Source organism: Manis javanica, chromosome 6 (assembly GCF_040802235.1).
Source record: "Manis javanica isolate MJ-LG chromosome 6, MJ_LKY, whole genome shotgun sequence".
Taxonomy (NCBI): domain Eukaryota; kingdom Metazoa; phylum Chordata; class Mammalia; order Pholidota; family Manidae; genus Manis; species Manis javanica.
In genome coordinates this window covers 141,703,713-141,721,919 of record NC_133161.1, presented here as the reverse complement: position 1 = coordinate 141,721,919, position 18,207 = coordinate 141,703,713, and the positions used below count along the sequence as shown (strand labels likewise).

The 18,207-nt window shown below is 40.7% G+C and overlaps 1 protein-coding gene across 7 annotated transcripts in view; it reads left to right on the top strand.

Annotated features, from left to right (window-relative positions):
• UBASH3B (ubiquitin associated and SH3 domain containing B) overlaps positions 1-12,390 on the top strand; it is a 129,956-nt gene extending 117,566 nt beyond the window's left edge. For 4 of the 7 annotated variants that reach the window (XM_036992809.2, XM_036992812.2, XM_036992813.2 and 1 more), the window contains 3 exons: positions 2,659-2,765; positions 4,169-4,278; positions 6,144-12,388. In XM_036992809.2, coding sequence (XP_036848704.1) covers positions 2,659-2,765; positions 4,169-4,278; positions 6,144-6,281 — 355 coding nt within the window. In that variant the 3' untranslated portion in view covers positions 6,282-12,388. Of the gene's footprint in view, positions 1-2,658; positions 2,766-4,168; positions 4,279-6,143 lie in introns of all 7 variants that reach the window. The other 3 variants (XM_036992811.2, XM_036992815.2, XM_036992816.2) reach the window with 1 other exon arrangement.
• The last annotated feature ends 5,817 nt before the right edge of the window (positions 12,391-18,207 follow it).

Below are 18,207 nucleotides of genomic sequence, written 5' to 3'. Positions count from 1 at the left end.
TAAAAAGTCTCAACAAAATATTAGCAAACAGAATTCAACAGCACATTAAATGGCTTGTACACGATGATCAAATGGGATTTCTCTCTGGGATGCAAGGATGGTTCAACATATAAAAGTCATGATTATCACAATAAATGCAGTACACATCTGACAAAATTCACCATCCTTTCATGATAAAAACACTCAAAAAACATATAGAAGGACCATACCTCAACATAATAAAGGCCATATATGACAAACTCACGTTAACATACTCAGTGGTGAAAGGTTGAAAGCTTTTCCTCTATGATCCATAACACAGGGATGCTTACTCTTACCACTCCTATTCAACATAGTACTGAAATTCCTGGCCGGAGAAGTCAGACAAGAAAAAGAATAAAAGGCATCCAAATTGGAAAGGACGAGGTAAACTGTCTTTCTGCGCAGATGGCACGATCTTATATAGAGAGAATCCTAGGGACTCTACCATAAAACTGTCAGATCTAATGAACAAATTCAATAGAATTGCAGGATATAAAATTAACATTCAGAAACTAGCTGTGTTTCTATACACTAACAAAACGTATCTGGAAAAGAATCCCAAAACGTATCTGGAAAAGAATCCCATTCACAGTAGCATCAAAAATGAAGTATTTTGGAATAAATTCAGGTCGGAAGGGGAAAGATCTGTACACTGAAAACTGTAAGACTTTGATGGGAGACATGAACAAATGGAAAGATACCCATCCTTATGAATTGGAAGAATATTGTTAAAATATCCATACTATCCAAAGATTAAATACAATCCCTATCAAAATTCCAGTGGTATTTTTCACAGAAATAGAAAAAACAATCTTAAAATTTGTTTGGAACCACAAAGACTCTAAAATAGCCAAAGCAATCTTGAGAAGGAAGAACAAAGCTGGAGGCCTCACATTTTCTTATTTCAAACTATCCTGCAAAGCTATAGGAATCAAAACAGTGTGGTACTGGCATAAAAATAGACAAATCGGCCAATGGAACAGAACTGAGAGCCCAGAAATAAACCTTCAAATATATGGTCAATTAATATTTGCCAAGGGAGCCAAGAATATTCAATGAGAAAAGGACAGTCTCCAGTAAATGGTGTTAGGAAAAGTGGAAAACCACATACAGAAAAATAAAATTGAACCCATATTGCACAAAAATTAACTCAAAATGGATTAAAGGCAAATATAAGAACTGAAACCATAAAACTCCTAGAAGAAAACACAGGGAAGAGGTTGCATGATGCTGGTCTTGTCACTGATATTTTTGGATATGACACTAAATACACAAGTAAACAAAAGACAGAATTAGTAAATAGGACCACATCAAACTAAAAAGCTTCTGCAAACCCAAAGAAATGGTCAGCAAAATGAAAAGGTAACCCACAGAACAGAAGCAAATACTTGCAAATCATGTATCTGATAAGGGGTTAATACCCACAATATATTAAGAACTCATACAACTCAAAAAGAGTACAAAAAAAAAAAAAGGCAATCCAATTTAAAAACGGGCAAAGGAACTGAAGAGAAATCTTTCCAAAGACATAAAAATGGCCAAGTACATGAAAAATGCTTCACATCACTAACGATCAGGGAAATGCAAATCAAAACCACAATGTGTTATCACCTCACATCTGTTAGGATGTTTATCATAAAAAAGATGAGAGATCAAGTGTTGGCAAGGATGTGGAGAAAAGGAACCCTTGTACAGTGCTGGTGGGAATGCAAATTTGTGCAGCCAGTATGGAGGTTCCTCAAAAAATTAAAAATAGAACTACCATATGATCCAGCAATCCCACTTCTGGGCATATTTCCAGAGGAAATGAAAAGAGGTATCTGTACATAATATCATTTAAATATGGGATCTAGGGATCTATGAAAGCCAAAGTCAGAGAAACAGACAACAAAACGGTGGTTACCAGGGGCTGGAGTAAAGGGGTATGTTGGTCAAAGGGGACAGACTTTCCAGTTGTAAGATGAGTAAGTTCTGGGGATCTAATGTACAGTATGGTGATTATAGTTAATAATTGTGTATTATATACTTGAAAGTTGCTGAGAATCAGGATCCTAAATGTTCTTACCAGAAAAAGGAAATGCTAATTATGTGACGTAATAGAAGTGTCAGGCTCACACCATAGCGGTGATCATTTTGCAATATGTGTATCAAATCAACACTTTTACACCTTAAACTTACACAATGTTCATGCATATCCTAGTAAAGCTGGGAAAGAAATAAAACTTGTATTTACAGCTTATCATGTGTAAGGCTATTGAATAGAGGCTTAGAAAATCTCCGGCAGTTTAAATCAAGAGCTCTAACCTCTGCTTCGCTTCCTATTGGCTATGTGACCTAGGACTGATGGTCAGTAAAATTAGTTAAACTGCTTATGAGCTGTCCTGCACATGAAACTCTCACTGCATGTTTAATTTTTCATCTGGTCATTCTGACACCATGTGTACATAGCCTATTATTCTGTACTTTTCAATCCTACAGCTATACAATGGAAATAGTCCCCTGAACCTCCTCATTTCTAGGGAAAAGGTAAACGGAAATGTGGACACTTTGGAAAGGTCTTAAAAGGTTAACATACTATCAACTGCTTTATCTTGGGATCAAATGTTCTTATTGCCTTTGTTCATTGTTCTATTACAGACCTCACATTCCAGTCAGCAAATTAGTGGTTTCGGAATCCTATGACACCTATATTAGTAGAAGCTTCCAAGTAACAAAAGAAATAATAAGTGAATGTAAAAGTAAAGGTAGGTGGTATTGTTTTGGACTCCGTATCTAAATATGTGATCATTTCTCCCCCGTGGTTAACAGGCTGTTCTGGATGTTTCCACTTGTTTTGGCAGACTGGCTTAATAGGAAAGAAAAATATGTCCAGACACTCCTATAGGTACTTTCATGTGAAATGTTAATATTTTCTTGCGTACCTAAAATGGTAGATATTGCATGGGAATACACCAGGATTACTCTACAAAATGACTTACAATTCTGCATTACAGTGGCACTCTGTGAAGTGCGAAGCCTGTTATAATTTCCAGAGGTTCTTTAGCAGGCCATTGTTCTGCCTGTAATTTGATTCAGGAGCATGGACACCGACACACAAACACACAAGCTGCCACTGTCACCACCAGCCGAGAGCAGCGATCCACGTGTCTCATGTCTGTTGCTCCTAAATTTTATAAACATGGACTCGAATATTTGTTGATATGTAGGACTGTTCACTCTAAAATTTTTAGTAAAAAAGGAAGATTACAAAAGAGTTTTGTACATTCCTGTCCCATTTTTTAAGTTAAAATATTTGTCTTCACAGAACAAAGACTGAAATTATATATACACCAAAATATTAACAGTGGGTAGCCTTGGCCCAGCAGTATTACAATGATTCTCACCCTTCACTTACCATTCCTAAGCCACACAGTTCATTACCCCTGTGATGCTCTGTGCTATGAAGATACCCAACTGGTATCAGTTCATTACCCCTGTGATGCTCTGTGCTATGAAGATACCCAACCGTTATCTTATCAACTGGTCTCAAGTGCCCTATAGTTCTGCGGTGGCAACACTGAAAACTGTGTAAGGAGTAGAACAAAGTCCTGTAGACGTGGATAGTTTTATATCTTGATAGTGGCTGTGGCTCAGAAAGTTACACATATAATAATAGAATTGAGTAAACCTGGTGAAATCTAAGTAAGCTACCTGGATTGTGCCAGAATCCATTTCCTGGTTTTGATAGTGTACCAGTTAGGTGAGCTGGTACCACTGGAGGCCGCTGGCTGAAGGATACATGGGTCCTCACTGGTATATGTGTGTGTGTGTGTGTGTGTGTAGTATATATACTATATACACATACACATGTGTATCTACATGTGTCTGTACATATTGTACAATGACATATATAATACATGATATGTAATTTTACATATACATATATATGTATAACCTCCTGTGAATCTACAATTAAGATTAAACAGGTTTTTTCAATGACATTAGGCTTCTTGAACTATACAGAGCATTTCAAAGTATTGTTTGGCCAAATTGTCTCCTTCTTGAGAAAGTTTTCCCCTCCCCGGAACAACTTGGCTTCCAGTATTTAGAAAGTTTACATATGTCTTTATAGAAATGCTCTTTCCAGGCCTTGCTTTTTTCTCCCCAGGAAATAACATTCTGATTGTGGCCCACGCATCCTCCCTTGAGGCATGCACCTGCCAGCTTCAGGGGCTGTCACCTCAGAACTCCAAGGACTTCGTCCAAATGGTCCGGAAGGTAATTCACACTTGCACTTGGGGGGCCTGTGGTACCTAGTTGTTTTAGCACAGTTCAATGACTGGCTGATAGCCAAGTTCTTTGAAGCATGCGTTTACTCTGAGTTAGGGAGATGGATTTATTGATTCACTCAACCAAGGTGTATCTAGTGGTGCTTTGTGTAAGGCACTTTATTTATTAGGCCTTGTGTAAGAGAAAAAGACATGTTTGAGCTTCTGCTAGTTTCTAAGAGCTAAAATTTAGGAAGTAGCTAAGAATTACAAGCAAATCGTCTGGACTTCCGTGTGGGACTGTGAATTGGGTGAGTGAACCAAAACACAGCATCTGACTGCTCAGCTAGAAGACAGGTCCTGGCTGGTCGGCCGAAGGAAGCAGTGATTGAACATGATCGGGCTGAAAGGCAAATGGAGGAACCAGGCAGCAAGATAGAAAGCCCAGGGGGCTGATCCACACATCTGGATTCTTCCTTCTTGTGCCTGAGGAAGAGGTTTTTCCCGTCAGCCGCCCTCCCACACACTTCCCTCCAGGCTGACTTATGTGCTTCCTTTATCTGCCCCCAGAGAACCTGGTTCAAACTCAGTTGTAATTCTTGTTCATTTTTTAAAAGCTTATTTGTATGTCTTTCCCACTACTCTGTAAGATGCTTCAAGGCAGAGATTTTTGTCTTGTTTATAAATGCAGCTTTGGATGCACACAAAAAAGCTGGTTTTGAAATGCCAGGACTACTGAAATTGGGAAGGGCCCAACTTCAGCTTTCAATGTTAAAGAGAGACAAGCAAAAGAAAAAAAATGATACTGGACAACCCAGCAATTCCACTTCCGTGTCTTTACCCAAGGAAAACAAAATCACTAATTTGAAAAGATGTATCACCCATACAATTACTGAAGCATTTTATTTCCCATAACCAAGATACGGAAAGCAACCTAAGTGTCCATCAATAGATGGACAGACAAGATGTGGTACATGTACACAATGGAATATAACTCAGCCATAAAAAGAAAGAAATTTTGCCATTTTCAACAACATGGCTGGACCTAGAGGATATTATGCTAAATGAAATAAGTCAGAGAAAGATGAGTACCATATGACCTCACTTAGATGGGGAATCTAAAAAGCAAATGATCAAACAAGCAGACAAAACAAATAGGCTCATAAATACAGAAAACAAACTGGTGGTTGCCATAGGGGAGGGGAGTGAAACAGGTTAAGGGAGTGAAGAGGGACAGTTTCCAAGTAAAAAATAAGTACAGGGCTGAGAAGTACAGCTGACAGAATAGAAGCAATAATATTGTAACCACTTCAGGTGGTAACTGCACTTAATGTGGTGAGCATTTTGTATTGTACATAATTGTTGAAGCACTAGGTTGTAGGTTGTACACCTGAGACCCATATAATACTGTGTATCAACTATATTTCAATCTTAAAAAAAAGGAAAAAGCTGGGTCAACTTTTAATGATTGAATAATCTTTCCCATCATCCAAGTATAATTTCAGAAATATTTGAGCTGCATTTTAGTTTGACTTGCAAATTAAGAATTAACTCCCAGAATCTTAGCTTTATATGTTACTGTTCTGCTCTTATTAAGTTGCAATTCTATAAACAGTTACTTAATTCCACTAGGGGAGCTCACCATTTAATGAATTCTGATGAATCCTCTTGCAATGTGAATACTTTTCTATCAGTTTTATCCATTTCACTTTCTTCATTGATTTTTGGAGTAGATGCATGTTTACAAAGCCCCTATTAATTCCTACGAATATGTCTTATTCTCAAGACCCACCTGAAGATCTTGCTTTCTAGGTAAAGGTGAGAACATTAACCTTTTGTTTTCTATTTTCCTTTTCTTCAACATTCTCACTTCAGATCCCATACTTGGGGTTTTGTTCCTGTGAAGAATTAGGAGAAACTGGAATTTGGCAGTTGACAGACCCACCTATCCTTCCTCTTACCCATGGACCAACAGGGGGCTTCAACTGGAGAGAGACCCTGCTACAAGAATAAGCCACATCAGTGAATGAGAAAAGGCCTTAGACTTTGGGAGACGTACCTTGTGTTTTTAGTAACAGTGGAAAATATGTACCACATTCTAAGTGGACAGCTCAGAATCATTAGGCATATTTCTTTCTTGCTTCTTACATGAGACTGTGTGAATGAGAAAAAGACTTGATTCAGGGATACAATTCATTCTCCCTGGATATGCCCAGCTAGCAAGATTCTCAAGAATTGTCTTCCTAAATCAAGGCACCTACCCAGGCAGAGGATGTGTTCTCCCTTCTGTCCGTGCGTAGCTACGGAGCCCGAGTCCTCACGGACAGGGCTGCCCGCCCACTCTGAGCAAGGACGCAGAGGTAAGACGGATGTCCTGAATCCAGCTGGAGGGACACCGAGCTGCCGTTTTGACGGTGGGATTTCCTTTCGCGCTATAGGTTCCAGTCAGGCAAAGCCAAGCTGAGGAATTCCTTTAAATTTAGTAGAAAACATGCCTCCGCAGAGAGTTGTTCTTACGTTACGTGTCAAAGTCTGCTCTCAGTGTGACCCACACCCCAGCGCTGACTCAAGACACCTGCCCGAGGACTCCAGCGTTTACCGTAGTCCCGCCCAGCTTCTCCAGAGCGCCTGGCTCCAGCTGTTTGCTGCAGCCCTTCCCCTGTGCCCCTTGCTTCTGTCTGTGAAATGGGGAGACAAAGCACTTCTGGACACTCAGGAGGAGGATAACCTAAGTGTGTGAAGTATTCAATTGTAGGAACAGAGAACTTGCAAAACAGAAAGTGACTTGGGATTCTTACCCACGCTGTAGTCCCACGAGCCGCGATTTGTTTTTCTGTAACCCTAGAATCGAGACCCTGTGGACATTTTGAAAGGATGTGTGGTACATCGAGTCAGCAAGAATCTCATCCTTGTGCAATATGGACATCTTTACAAACCGTACCAAGGGACAGGTCGTCGTACCCTTAGAGTACATGTCAGTCAGAAGAGAACACGCACAGAACACAATCGGTTCTACCAGGGATGGACAATGAAGTCAGGGAACTAATTTAAATGATGACAGTCACGACTGTCCTGCTACATGTGCGGTCATCATCGTCTGTTTTTCTGTGATAATTTAAAATATGGAGGTAGGGCTACTTAAGGAAAGTTAGGAGACCCACCCCCTGTGGTTTCTCATCACGCTTGCTGCCTGAATTTAGAGGGAATTTATTTTTAAAGAAAAATAAATGACAATCAAACCAAAACATCAGTTATCAATGTCTATTTAATTGTACAACTAGCTGACTGTTGCGGCAGCAGACGATGGTATGGTATGATACAGTTCACTATGTACAGTGCGTGCGCAAAATGAAATCCCAGCCATTTAAAGAGAACATTAGTATAAAATCAAGGTACACTGTGGCATTGAATAAAATTCAAAACCCAAATGCATAAACATATATGAAAATAGATCATGCTCCTATTTGAAACTGGAATTTGATGATGCCTGAAGGGGGAAGGAAGAGAAAGGAGGTTGGCTCTGTATGTCAATCAGCAAAAAGATGATATACTTGGGGTTTTTTTTTTTTTAAGTCCCTTAAAGAAACATGTTGTGAATTTTACATTTTTAAAGCACACCTCCATTTCTTTTAGTATTGCACACTGATCCAGTTTCTGGGTATAGAAATAACTCTATGCTGACATCATTTGATTAATATAAATGTTTTAACTGTAAAATTGGGGAAATGCTCCCAGTAAAGGTTTTAAGAGAAAAGTCACATTACAGCTAATGTAATGTCGCTGCCATTCCTTTTTTATCTGTAATGACATGAATCCACTGCCTAATCAAATTTGTAGTATTTATTAGAATCTCCGCAGATGGGCATGGACTTTCAGCGCTCAGAACAATGCCTGGACCGCTCATATCCCATTTCCTTGAAGCCTGTAGCCGTGTGTCTGTACTTGCATAGAACATAATTCAGACAGGTTATCATCCTCCTCCTCTCAGTTGTCTTGAGAGGTGAGTAAAATAATTTATGCCTCTACTTTAACTACCCAGATTATGAAAATGGTCAGAATGATCTGAATTCATGTTAAATTCTTTTTCTATTAACCTATTTTAAAAAACTAAACCTAAGACTCCAGTTAAGAAATTCTCTGGAAATCATGTTGAATCTCTGTGTAATAAAAGGACCAGTCAACTGTATTACATAATTTCATATTTATCCAAGAATTTTTGGTTGATACTAAACCTTGAAGTACACGCTAGTTTCTTTTTGATCTGAGACTGATGCTAATATTATTAAGAACAAATGTGTCAGCAAAGGAGAAGGGAAGGAGGGAGGAGCGAACCAAGAAGAAAATGACAGATAAGAACTAAATGGTTTCTTGTAGGGAAGACTTTTTTTCCTAAATGTGTGAAATTATCTGACATGAACTAAACCAGAATTAAAGGTTTTAATCGGGGACTGAAAGTCTGAAGGTTTGCTGCTTGTGTAACTGTGCCACATCGATCTGCTAATGCCCTCGTTTTATTCATAGATAGGACTTTGGTTTCAATGATTTCAAAATGCCACAACTCTTCCTCTGCGGATGAGAATAATTGGCACATTTTAATGCACAAACTAGGAATTTCATTTTCCCAGGCTCTCTTCTCCATCACTGTTTCGGTAGCTAGGGGCTTCCTGCTTCATCCGGGTAGGGATCTCAGTATATAGTGTTTTCCATTACATTTAGATTCATAGAATCTGAATGGCTGATTAAATGGCCATCTGATGGCTGACAGAGGGGGTGGTATTTTTCACCCTGCTAGGGAAAGCCTCGAAGGAGTTTCTACTTTTTATTTGAATTATACTTTAACCAAAGAATTATTTTAAAATAACCTTATATTTGAAAGAGGATTTTGCAAAAAAATAAAAATAAAAAAATATTAAAAAATAATATCTTCTGGAATTATGTCAGTTTGGTAAGTCACTGTCGATCATTTTCTTGCATTTTGGGCTGAGTATTTGGCATGTGAATAGATGGTCATCTATTTGTGCTTAGCGTTACCATAAATGTATCTTTCCCACTCAAGTGGCTGTGTTCGTATTAAATGAAGTCTCTTATTGCAGTCACCTCGTGTCACTGGGATCTAATTGATGCGCTATAGTATGAGAAGTTCCTATCTCACTGCCTTTGTGGAAAGGCAGCCCCGTGTAGTAAAAAGGGAGGCATGCCCCGTAACCTAGGCACTCCGCGACTCCGGCGTTTAATTCGAAAGCAGTGATGAATTGCTCTTTTGAATTTACTCTAAGTAAAGCGTGTGTTAGAATACAGATGAACCTCCTTTAATTTTCACAGGCAAAATCACAACTGTACTGTGTCTGCACACACGTCTCAAGATAATGAGGTGCAGGGTTATTTGCATTTAAATTGTCCTGCGCACGTGTGAGAACTGAGCGCCTCAGTCGGGCTGCCTCGCCAGGAGGGATGAGACTGGCAGAGAAGGGCAGGGGGAAGAGGGATTTAACATCGATTCAGCTGAATATTCACTTTTTAGAGGTGACGGAGGGCTATTTTGGTAGGTGATGGCAGATGCTTTTCATGTTTAAACATAAGATTAGAACTGGATTCGCTTCTCTTTAATACTTCAACATACTGAATTTTTGCTGGAAATTCAATATGTTGGGAATTGACTAGCTATCCCTAAAATTCAAGGGAAGGAACAAAATGCCTCAATACAGAGGAAACAACTTGATTTTTAAATACATATAATATCATGTTCAGTGCATGAGGTTTAAAATTACAGTGATGAGTAGTCAAGCAATATACAATCAGTTCTGAAAAATGCTTTACATGGTACCACTTAGCTGCCATTACCACACAAAAACTGGGATTTTGCAGCTGCTCATCTGTTCTTGGACTCCGTACAGGATTCATGTGTATAATTGGAAATGTGTACTGGTTCTCTGATGGCCCCTAAAGTGGGGAACACTATCCCGAAGCGTTTTGGTTATGTATAAACCTTTCCAAACTTGCTGCTTTTGAAGGTATAATTGGTTCCTTTCTCATTTATAAAGCAACTGTATCAGTTTTTTTTCTATGTGATTCAGATGTCTTTATCTCAAGAAAAAGGTTTGTAATTGTAAAACAGAAAACCACACCTAACTGTATGGCCAAACTCCTTGTAAGCCACCGTGATGTCTGTGCCCCCTGCCTGCCCTTTCTCTCTAGTTCTAGCACCGCTGTAAGTAGTCCAGTCCTCTCCACGAGTATCTCCATTTAAGTGGTTCACAGATGATTTAATAAAGAGGAACTGTGTCCTCAGTCAATCCAGAGCAATCTCATATGAAACTGAGTGGTCTCTCTTCCTAACATGTTTTTAGTTGTTACTGTGGTCCATGCTTTTTCACAAATGTTATTAAGAGTGTGACTTCTTGCAGAGGGCCAGAGGAGAGGGTGCGCCAGCAGCCTGTGGGTCTCTGGTCCCTTCCGGTCAGACATCTCCCTGAGTCAGGGTGGAGAGGGGGAAACGGACATAGGAGAGAGAGAGAAAGCAGGAGCTCCAAAATGCTTCCACTGCCCCATGCCCCAGCCTTCATCCTCACCAACACCCACCTTGAGGAGGGTCCACAGCATAAGAATTAGGCTAAGAGAGAGGAAAAAATTCCATTCAAACAAGGTCCCAGGCTAATAAAAGCCACAGACCCCTTTTTGAAGTATGGCTACGTTAAGCTAATAGATTTTAAAACAAGCCATGTATGCAAATTTATGTGCAGGCTATAAATGCGGATTCTCATCAACACAACCAGCTAGTCGCCTGGCAGGGTTTTACTTCCTGAGGAAACAACAGCTAATGCTCATGTCTGACAAAAGACCAAGCTGTGTTTAGCCTTGTGGCTGGTCCTCAGCTGTTCTCTGCTTGATGGCTTCCCAAACTCATTTTGCCCTTTTGTGATGTATGGAAAGCCTCCTTGCACATCTAGAGAAAATGAATGTGCCCTTTGGATTTGTTTAAGCTGAAATCAGCAAAAAATTTTTTCGGAGCGGGGAGCTGAGGACCAAAAACAGTCTTTCTTCTGAAGAAATAATACTTCTTGTTGCCAGAAATAAACATGTAAAACCCACACGGCCTGCTCCTGGCTGTGAAAAGATGTCAAGATCTATTTAGCTGCTTGTATTATGTCGATAGGGCAATCCAGAAGGTCTGTGTTTCCCTGGAGAAGAACCTCATGTTGTACCAGAGAAGAAGCCCTACTTCTGGAGTCAGATAGAGCTGGTTGACGATCCTGGCTCAACTGCTTACCAGATCCCTTAAACTCACCTCATCTGTAAAATGGGCACATTGATTTTTACAGCATGGTTGTATCAAACAGGGTAATGAATATAAAATACCTAATACTATATGCTAATAAATATATTGCTTTCACTAAGGCCAAGGTAAAACCACACATCAAGCCACTTTCTTGTCTATGGGGAATATCCAGGAAAAGGAATAAAAATGATCTCATTCGTATTGGTATGGCTTGCTCTTCTACCTGTACGTTAGCTTCTGTAGTGTGATAAAAGTGTGTGTATCAGGTGAATTCTTTGGTTTGTCTGATAGGCTGCCTCAGTGATTTACCACTGTCCCTTTGTATAATTTTCTACAGTTTTAAAAACACATTCTCATCTGACCCTCATAACAATTTTACAAGGTAAGGAGATTAGGTATTGTGAACTCATTGTATGAAAGCAACAAAGATTCTGAGGTGGTGGATTCATCCATCATTCCACAATATTGATCGGACACTATGTCCACTATGTCCCGAGCAGGTGGCAGGCTGGAGCTTCAGTGGCAAATTAGAAAGCAAGGTCCCTGCTCTCAAGGAGGGGAGAGGCAGACAATGAATGCCTAATAAACAAGGTAATCACAGAGGTGGGTCAGTGTTGTTGAGGGAAAACACAAGGTTATATAATAGTAACTTTGAAAGGGATGTGGCACAGGGGGTATGACTTTAGATAAGATCATCAGGTGTGGTGTCCCTGAGCAGCTGGCTCAAGTAGAAGCTTGTCATGGTGAAAAGCTAAATGAAGAGGGTTCCAGAAAGATAGAATGAGCACAGAACCCCAATACATGGAAAAGAGCTAGCTGGGTTAGAAGAGAAGGGGTCAGGGGGCTAAAGCTCAGTAAGCCTGGAAAAAAGTGGGGAGAAATGAGGCCAGAGGGGTAGACAGACTCACAGACATGGGGTCCCGTCCACCAGGGTTTGGCAAATTAGCACCCACAGGCCGAATCTGGCCCACAACCTGTGTTTGTACAACCCACAGGCTAAGAATATTTCTACAATCGTAAATTGTTGAAAAACATCAAAAGAATATTTCATTACCCATATGTGAAATTCAAATTCCAGTGTCTATAAATAAGGTTTTATTGGCACACGGCTACACATTCATTTGCATATTGCCTATGCAAGTGTGGAGGTGAGTGGTGGAGGCTGTGTAGCCTGCAAAGCCTGAAATATTTACTACTTAGCTCTTTACAGAAAAAGTTTGCCGACCTCTGTTGTAGACCCCGGTGAAGCATTTGGGGTGTGTTCTAGGTCCAAAGAATCTGGCACAGAAACTAGTTTACCCGGCATAACAAATTCATAGATTGGTGGTGTCCAGTGGCTGGCAAAGTGGTGACCAGCATTTGCTGAGTGCTTATATATATCAGGCACCTTTCTAAGTAGATACGATTATTCCCAATTCACGAAAGAAGCTGCTGCATCTTAGAAAGATTCCATAATGTGCTTAAAGTCACAGGGCTAGTCACTGTCAGAGCTGAAATTTGGGCCATGTCAGCCTGGTTCCAGAGCCTGAAGTAATAGTTTAAAGTATTTTTTTAAAGAAATGTTAAGGAAAATACTGCAGAACCCTGAGGCACCTGGGGGATACTTGGGTTCCGCGGAACACAGTTTGGAAAGCCACCGCTCTCATCCAGTGCCTTCCGCTCATCTGCAGGAGGAGGGAGAGATCTGTGAGCTGAGACCTGAAGCTGGCACTTGCTGTTTGGTGGTGCATTCCCCCAAACCACAATTTCCTTCTGAAGCCAGCCCTTACTTGGGCTCTATTTCCAGAACAATCCATTTGCTTAGGCTAAATTCTAGGCAGAAGCCTTAAGAATAACATCTTAGTTACCGACCATGGTCCCTGAGGGGATGAGATGAAGCCCCAGCCACCTGAGGCCTGCAGATTTATGGGAATCTTCCATGTGCTACCGTGCTGCACACCGTAGATACTATCTATATTCAGTTCATAAACTCCCTGTCACCCTGCACTGTAATTATACCCCCCACACTTTACAGATGAGGAAATTGATACCAAGAAGTAAGAAATCTACTCAAGGCTACACAGCTGCTAATGAAGAGGCCCAGGTGACAAGTCCAGGTCTGCCTGCCTCCTACCCCCCTACTCATCCCATGAAGCTTTGCTGCACTAGGAGGCTTTTTCTCAATAACTAGCTGCAAAGGATGATGCTCTAGCTTAGAAACTCCACAGCCACTTCATGTAAGACTGCCACAGTGCTCAGAGAATCCCAACATTTGGTGAACTCGCCATGTAAGGTATCTGCTGGGAAATGCAGACGAGGCCACCTCTTACCCTGGCCTTGGGAAAGGCCACAGACTCTTCACAGGAGCCATCAAAGGTCAAGAAGAAAGTTTAGGCCCCTCTTTGCAACAAAAACCCCAGTGGCTTCTACACATGAGGAAATCCCCTATCTTTTCTGACCCTTAAATCAGACAATCTTTCACCTATTTAATAAATAGCTCGTTTTTCAGTTTTCTCCCACTGACACCCTAGATTGGCCAAGGTAGTGAAGGGAAATAGAGGATGCTTATTTATTTCTCTGAAATCTGTCCCCACACCACCCCCATCAAATGTACTTCCTATTAGTCCTGAAATATAGCCTGAGAACTTCATGAAATGAAGCTCGAAATGACAACCTGGCTGTAGGTGGCAAGGCGTCCCATGTGCAAGGTGGTCAGTAGGCGTCTTTCCCACTAGGAAATAGAAGGTCTCTACTGGACCACCGTGCTCCAGTCTCATATTTTCCCTCCTTCCTACTAAGCAGCCACAAGCAGCTGCCTTCCTGTGAACCCCCAGGGGCTGCAGGCTGAGGTGGGAGAGAGGAGAGTGGAAAGGACCGTGCAAACCACAAGCGCGTGTCATTCACAAGCCTGTTTTGCAACATTTCCCCCACAGACCATTTTTAATCTCTGGGTCCAGCAGCCTATTGTGATCTGTGTCAAGGTTTGTGACCAGGTGAATACCACACCCGTGGGGGAAGGAGACAGACTCATCATTGCCCAAAGTGCAACGTAAAGGAAGGTCTTTAATGCTCTGGGAGAATTATAAACTGACTTCCTTTCAGGCTTCGGAGCAGGAGCAGTAGAGCTCATTCATTATTCTGTTACTTGCTCATTTGACGATCTATTTCCAGTGCTGCTGTAGGCAGGCTCCCTGGGTCAGACCTGAGATGGAGTTTATAGGAGAGGGTTCCCAGGGACAATACTCGGGAAGGAAGCAAGATCAGGAGAACAGAGAAGCTGACCTGAGATGTAGTCACAACAAAAGCTTCAGGTGACCCTGAACCCCCCTGGGAGCCCTGGAGCTGGAACATTTCCCTTCAGCAGTGCTCCATGTTGAAGCAAAGGGACGGGCCCTTTAAGCCCCCACCTGGGTGCCCCATGCAAGAGGTGTAGGTGCAGTTGTTTCCACTGAAAGCAACTCCGAGAGGGAGACTTAGCTGATATGTCCCTTCGTTCCAGCCACTTGAGGATCAAGGAGGATCTGAGGGGCACGTCAGTGTATAACCCCAAGTGCCATCTAATAACCAGCATTTAACCAGCAAGCTGGAGACTCAACCCCATTCTCTTTATTTAAAGTTACCCTACAACTGATTCAGCTTAATAAACCATTATTAAAAACTATGCTATAGTAAACAACCCAGAAATCCATCTATAGGGGAATGGGTAAGCAAACTGATATAATCCCAGAATGAGTTACTACACAGCAATCAAATGAATGAAGTCTCGACTCATGCTACCTTGTACACAAGCCTCAGAATAATTGTGGCAAGTGAGAGCTAGACCAAAGAAAGTGCATACTGTAGGATCCCACTTATACAAAATTCTAGAAAATTAAAACTAATCTAGAGTGACAGAAAGGAGATCTGTGGTTGCTTCAAGAGTGGGGGTGAGGAGGGACAAAACAGGATGATAGCAGGTGGAGGACACTTTTGGAGATGACGGATATGTTCACTATCTTGACCGAGATGAGGATTTCATGGCTGTATGCGTGTGTCAAATTTATCGAATTATACACCTCACTCATGTACAGTCCACGGTGTCAATTATACTTAAGTGAAGCTATTTTTAAAACAAAACTATGCCATGAAAGGTTCTGTGCCAGGCATCAGGAACCCAAAACTAAATAAGAAACAAAAACAAACTCTCCTTTCAGGGAGTTCAGAGTCTAGCAAAGGGACAGATGCACATTCAATCAAATATAAGGCAACTCGGAATAAAAACAAATGTGATTAAAAGAAACTATTACGAAGGTAAAGAAGAGTGGAGAATTGCTTGTTTCCTGGGAGAATAGAGAATAGGAACAGCTAACTCATAGATTTATTATGTGCCAGGCACTAAGTACATTAACTTCTTGAATTCTCACAACTGCCATGACTGGGTGCTGTCATTATACCCATTTCACAGGTGAGGAAACTGAGGTTTTGGCCCCAGAATTCATGTTTTTAATGACTTAGTTACTAGTCTTCTCTAAGAAGTAACACATTTGACCTGGGCCTTGGAAGATGAATAGCATATCCCCAGGAAAAAAGCAGAGAGGGCAATGACACAGTATGAAAGTGTGCGGTGTGCTTGAAATATAACAAGACTTTTCTATGGGCATATTTTGGGGAGTGGTAGAAAAGGGGGGCTGAGAGGTACATTGCGGCCAGGATGCGAATGTTCTTCACTGATTTGCCGAAGACTTTGGGCCATAACCTTCAGGCCACAGGAAACCACTGAAAGTTTTAGAGCAGAAGAATAACATCAAATGTGTGTTTCAGAAAGAGAAAGGTCTACCAGTCTGCAGGTAAATGAATACCCAGCAAATTTCCTGTGAATCCCTTCATAGGTATTCCACTATAGCCACATGAAATCACTTGATTTGGGCTAGGCTGCACTGTAAATTTAGGGTATAATCTCAGAATATTTCTTCTCTGGTCACCTGAGTCCCAAACATATTCTGTTTTTACCGATGTTACTGTATATTTTTACCCAGCAGAGAATATTTCAGAACTTACAACTGGAATAAAGGGAAGAGCAGAGTCACCCTTTTCCAGGCCCCTACCTGAATTGAGTTCAGAACTGGTCCAAGGTTTTTTTCCAGTGGCTTAAAATGAAAAGTGCCACGATGACATTTTTGCTTTTGTTTCTTGTAAAAGTGGTTTTTGATTTCCTCGTACATTCACGTTAGATGAATAAACTGAAGATCTGGAAAACCAACCAATGTCTATGTCCAGACACGTTGGTGGCATTGTGATGTCACATCTGACACTCCTGGAAGTAAAGCCCTTCATCCCTGTGCTTTGCCAAGAGGTGTTCCTACAAGGAATAGTACTCTTCTAGGAGAAAATGTGAGAAATTATGAACTAGCCATGGGAGGCCCAAAGAGGAACATTATACCTACTTCCCCTGGGCCTTCTCAAGGGGTAGGAGGCAGGGCACAAAAATAAAAGCATCACACTAAAGCAAGGACATGGCATTAGCAGGAACACCAAATGGAAACTAAAATACAGAAACTGGAATTCCCCGGAGGGAATCTCACAGGAAAAGAAAAAAAAAAATCAGATCAAAGACTCAAATAGTCTTGGTTTGTATTCTCAGTTCTGCCGCCGACTCATTGTGTCACCTCGGGACAACTCCTTCATTCAGTACTTTAAAAAATGGTACAATGCACATTCCTGCTTCCACAAGCAAGTCAGTATATTTGAATATGCAGCTGACACTTGAACAATGTGGGGATTTGGGCCACTGACCCCTGTGCCATCAAAAACCCACGTGTAACTTTTGACTCCCCCAAAACTTATAGCCTACTGTTACATGAATAGTTGACTGAAACATATTTTGAATGTTATATATATTATATACTGTATTCTTATAATAAAATAATTTTAGAGAAAAGAAGTTTTTTCAAATTATTGCAAATCTGCAATATATTTATTGAAAAAAAAATCCATGTGTAAGTGGACCTGCATAGTTCAAATGCATGTTGCTCAGGATCAACTGTAGTCAATAAGCATTTATAGAGAAGCGTCTATGACCCTAGCCACGCCAGCTGATAGCATAGTCAGGGCTAGCTTCCACATCTCTTGATTTCTATTCCAGAACACTCTCGTGATGCATGCTGCCTTCTGGCACCTGGAGAGCTTATTCAACATAAAGCAGCCTCCTCATTCAAGTGAGATTCTGATTTAACCAACCTGGGGCTGACCCTGACAATCTACATTTGTCAGCTGGAGACCCAAGGTAGCCATATCATCATAGAATTTGAGAAACATTATATTCTATCCTGCTAAACTCCACAAGAAAGGTCTATCTTGTTTCATTCTCTTTCCACCTGTTAAAATTGAAAGACATATTGGCTGGATAAAATTTTCCCTACCCAAACTATTAAACATTTATAGAATAGTAACATTCATTTTAATTAGAGCAAGTAAATATTTATCTACTAGCCTCTATTTTTTTTAACTGAAGTATCACTGATATAAAATCTTATACTGGTTTCAGGTATACAACACAGTGATTCAACAGTGACCCATATTATTAAATCCACACTGCTACTGGTGCAGTTACTAGCAGTCAACATAAGAAGATATTACAGAATCATTGACTATATTCTCCATGCTGTACTACTATCCCCAGCACAAACTTATATTATGATTGAGAAG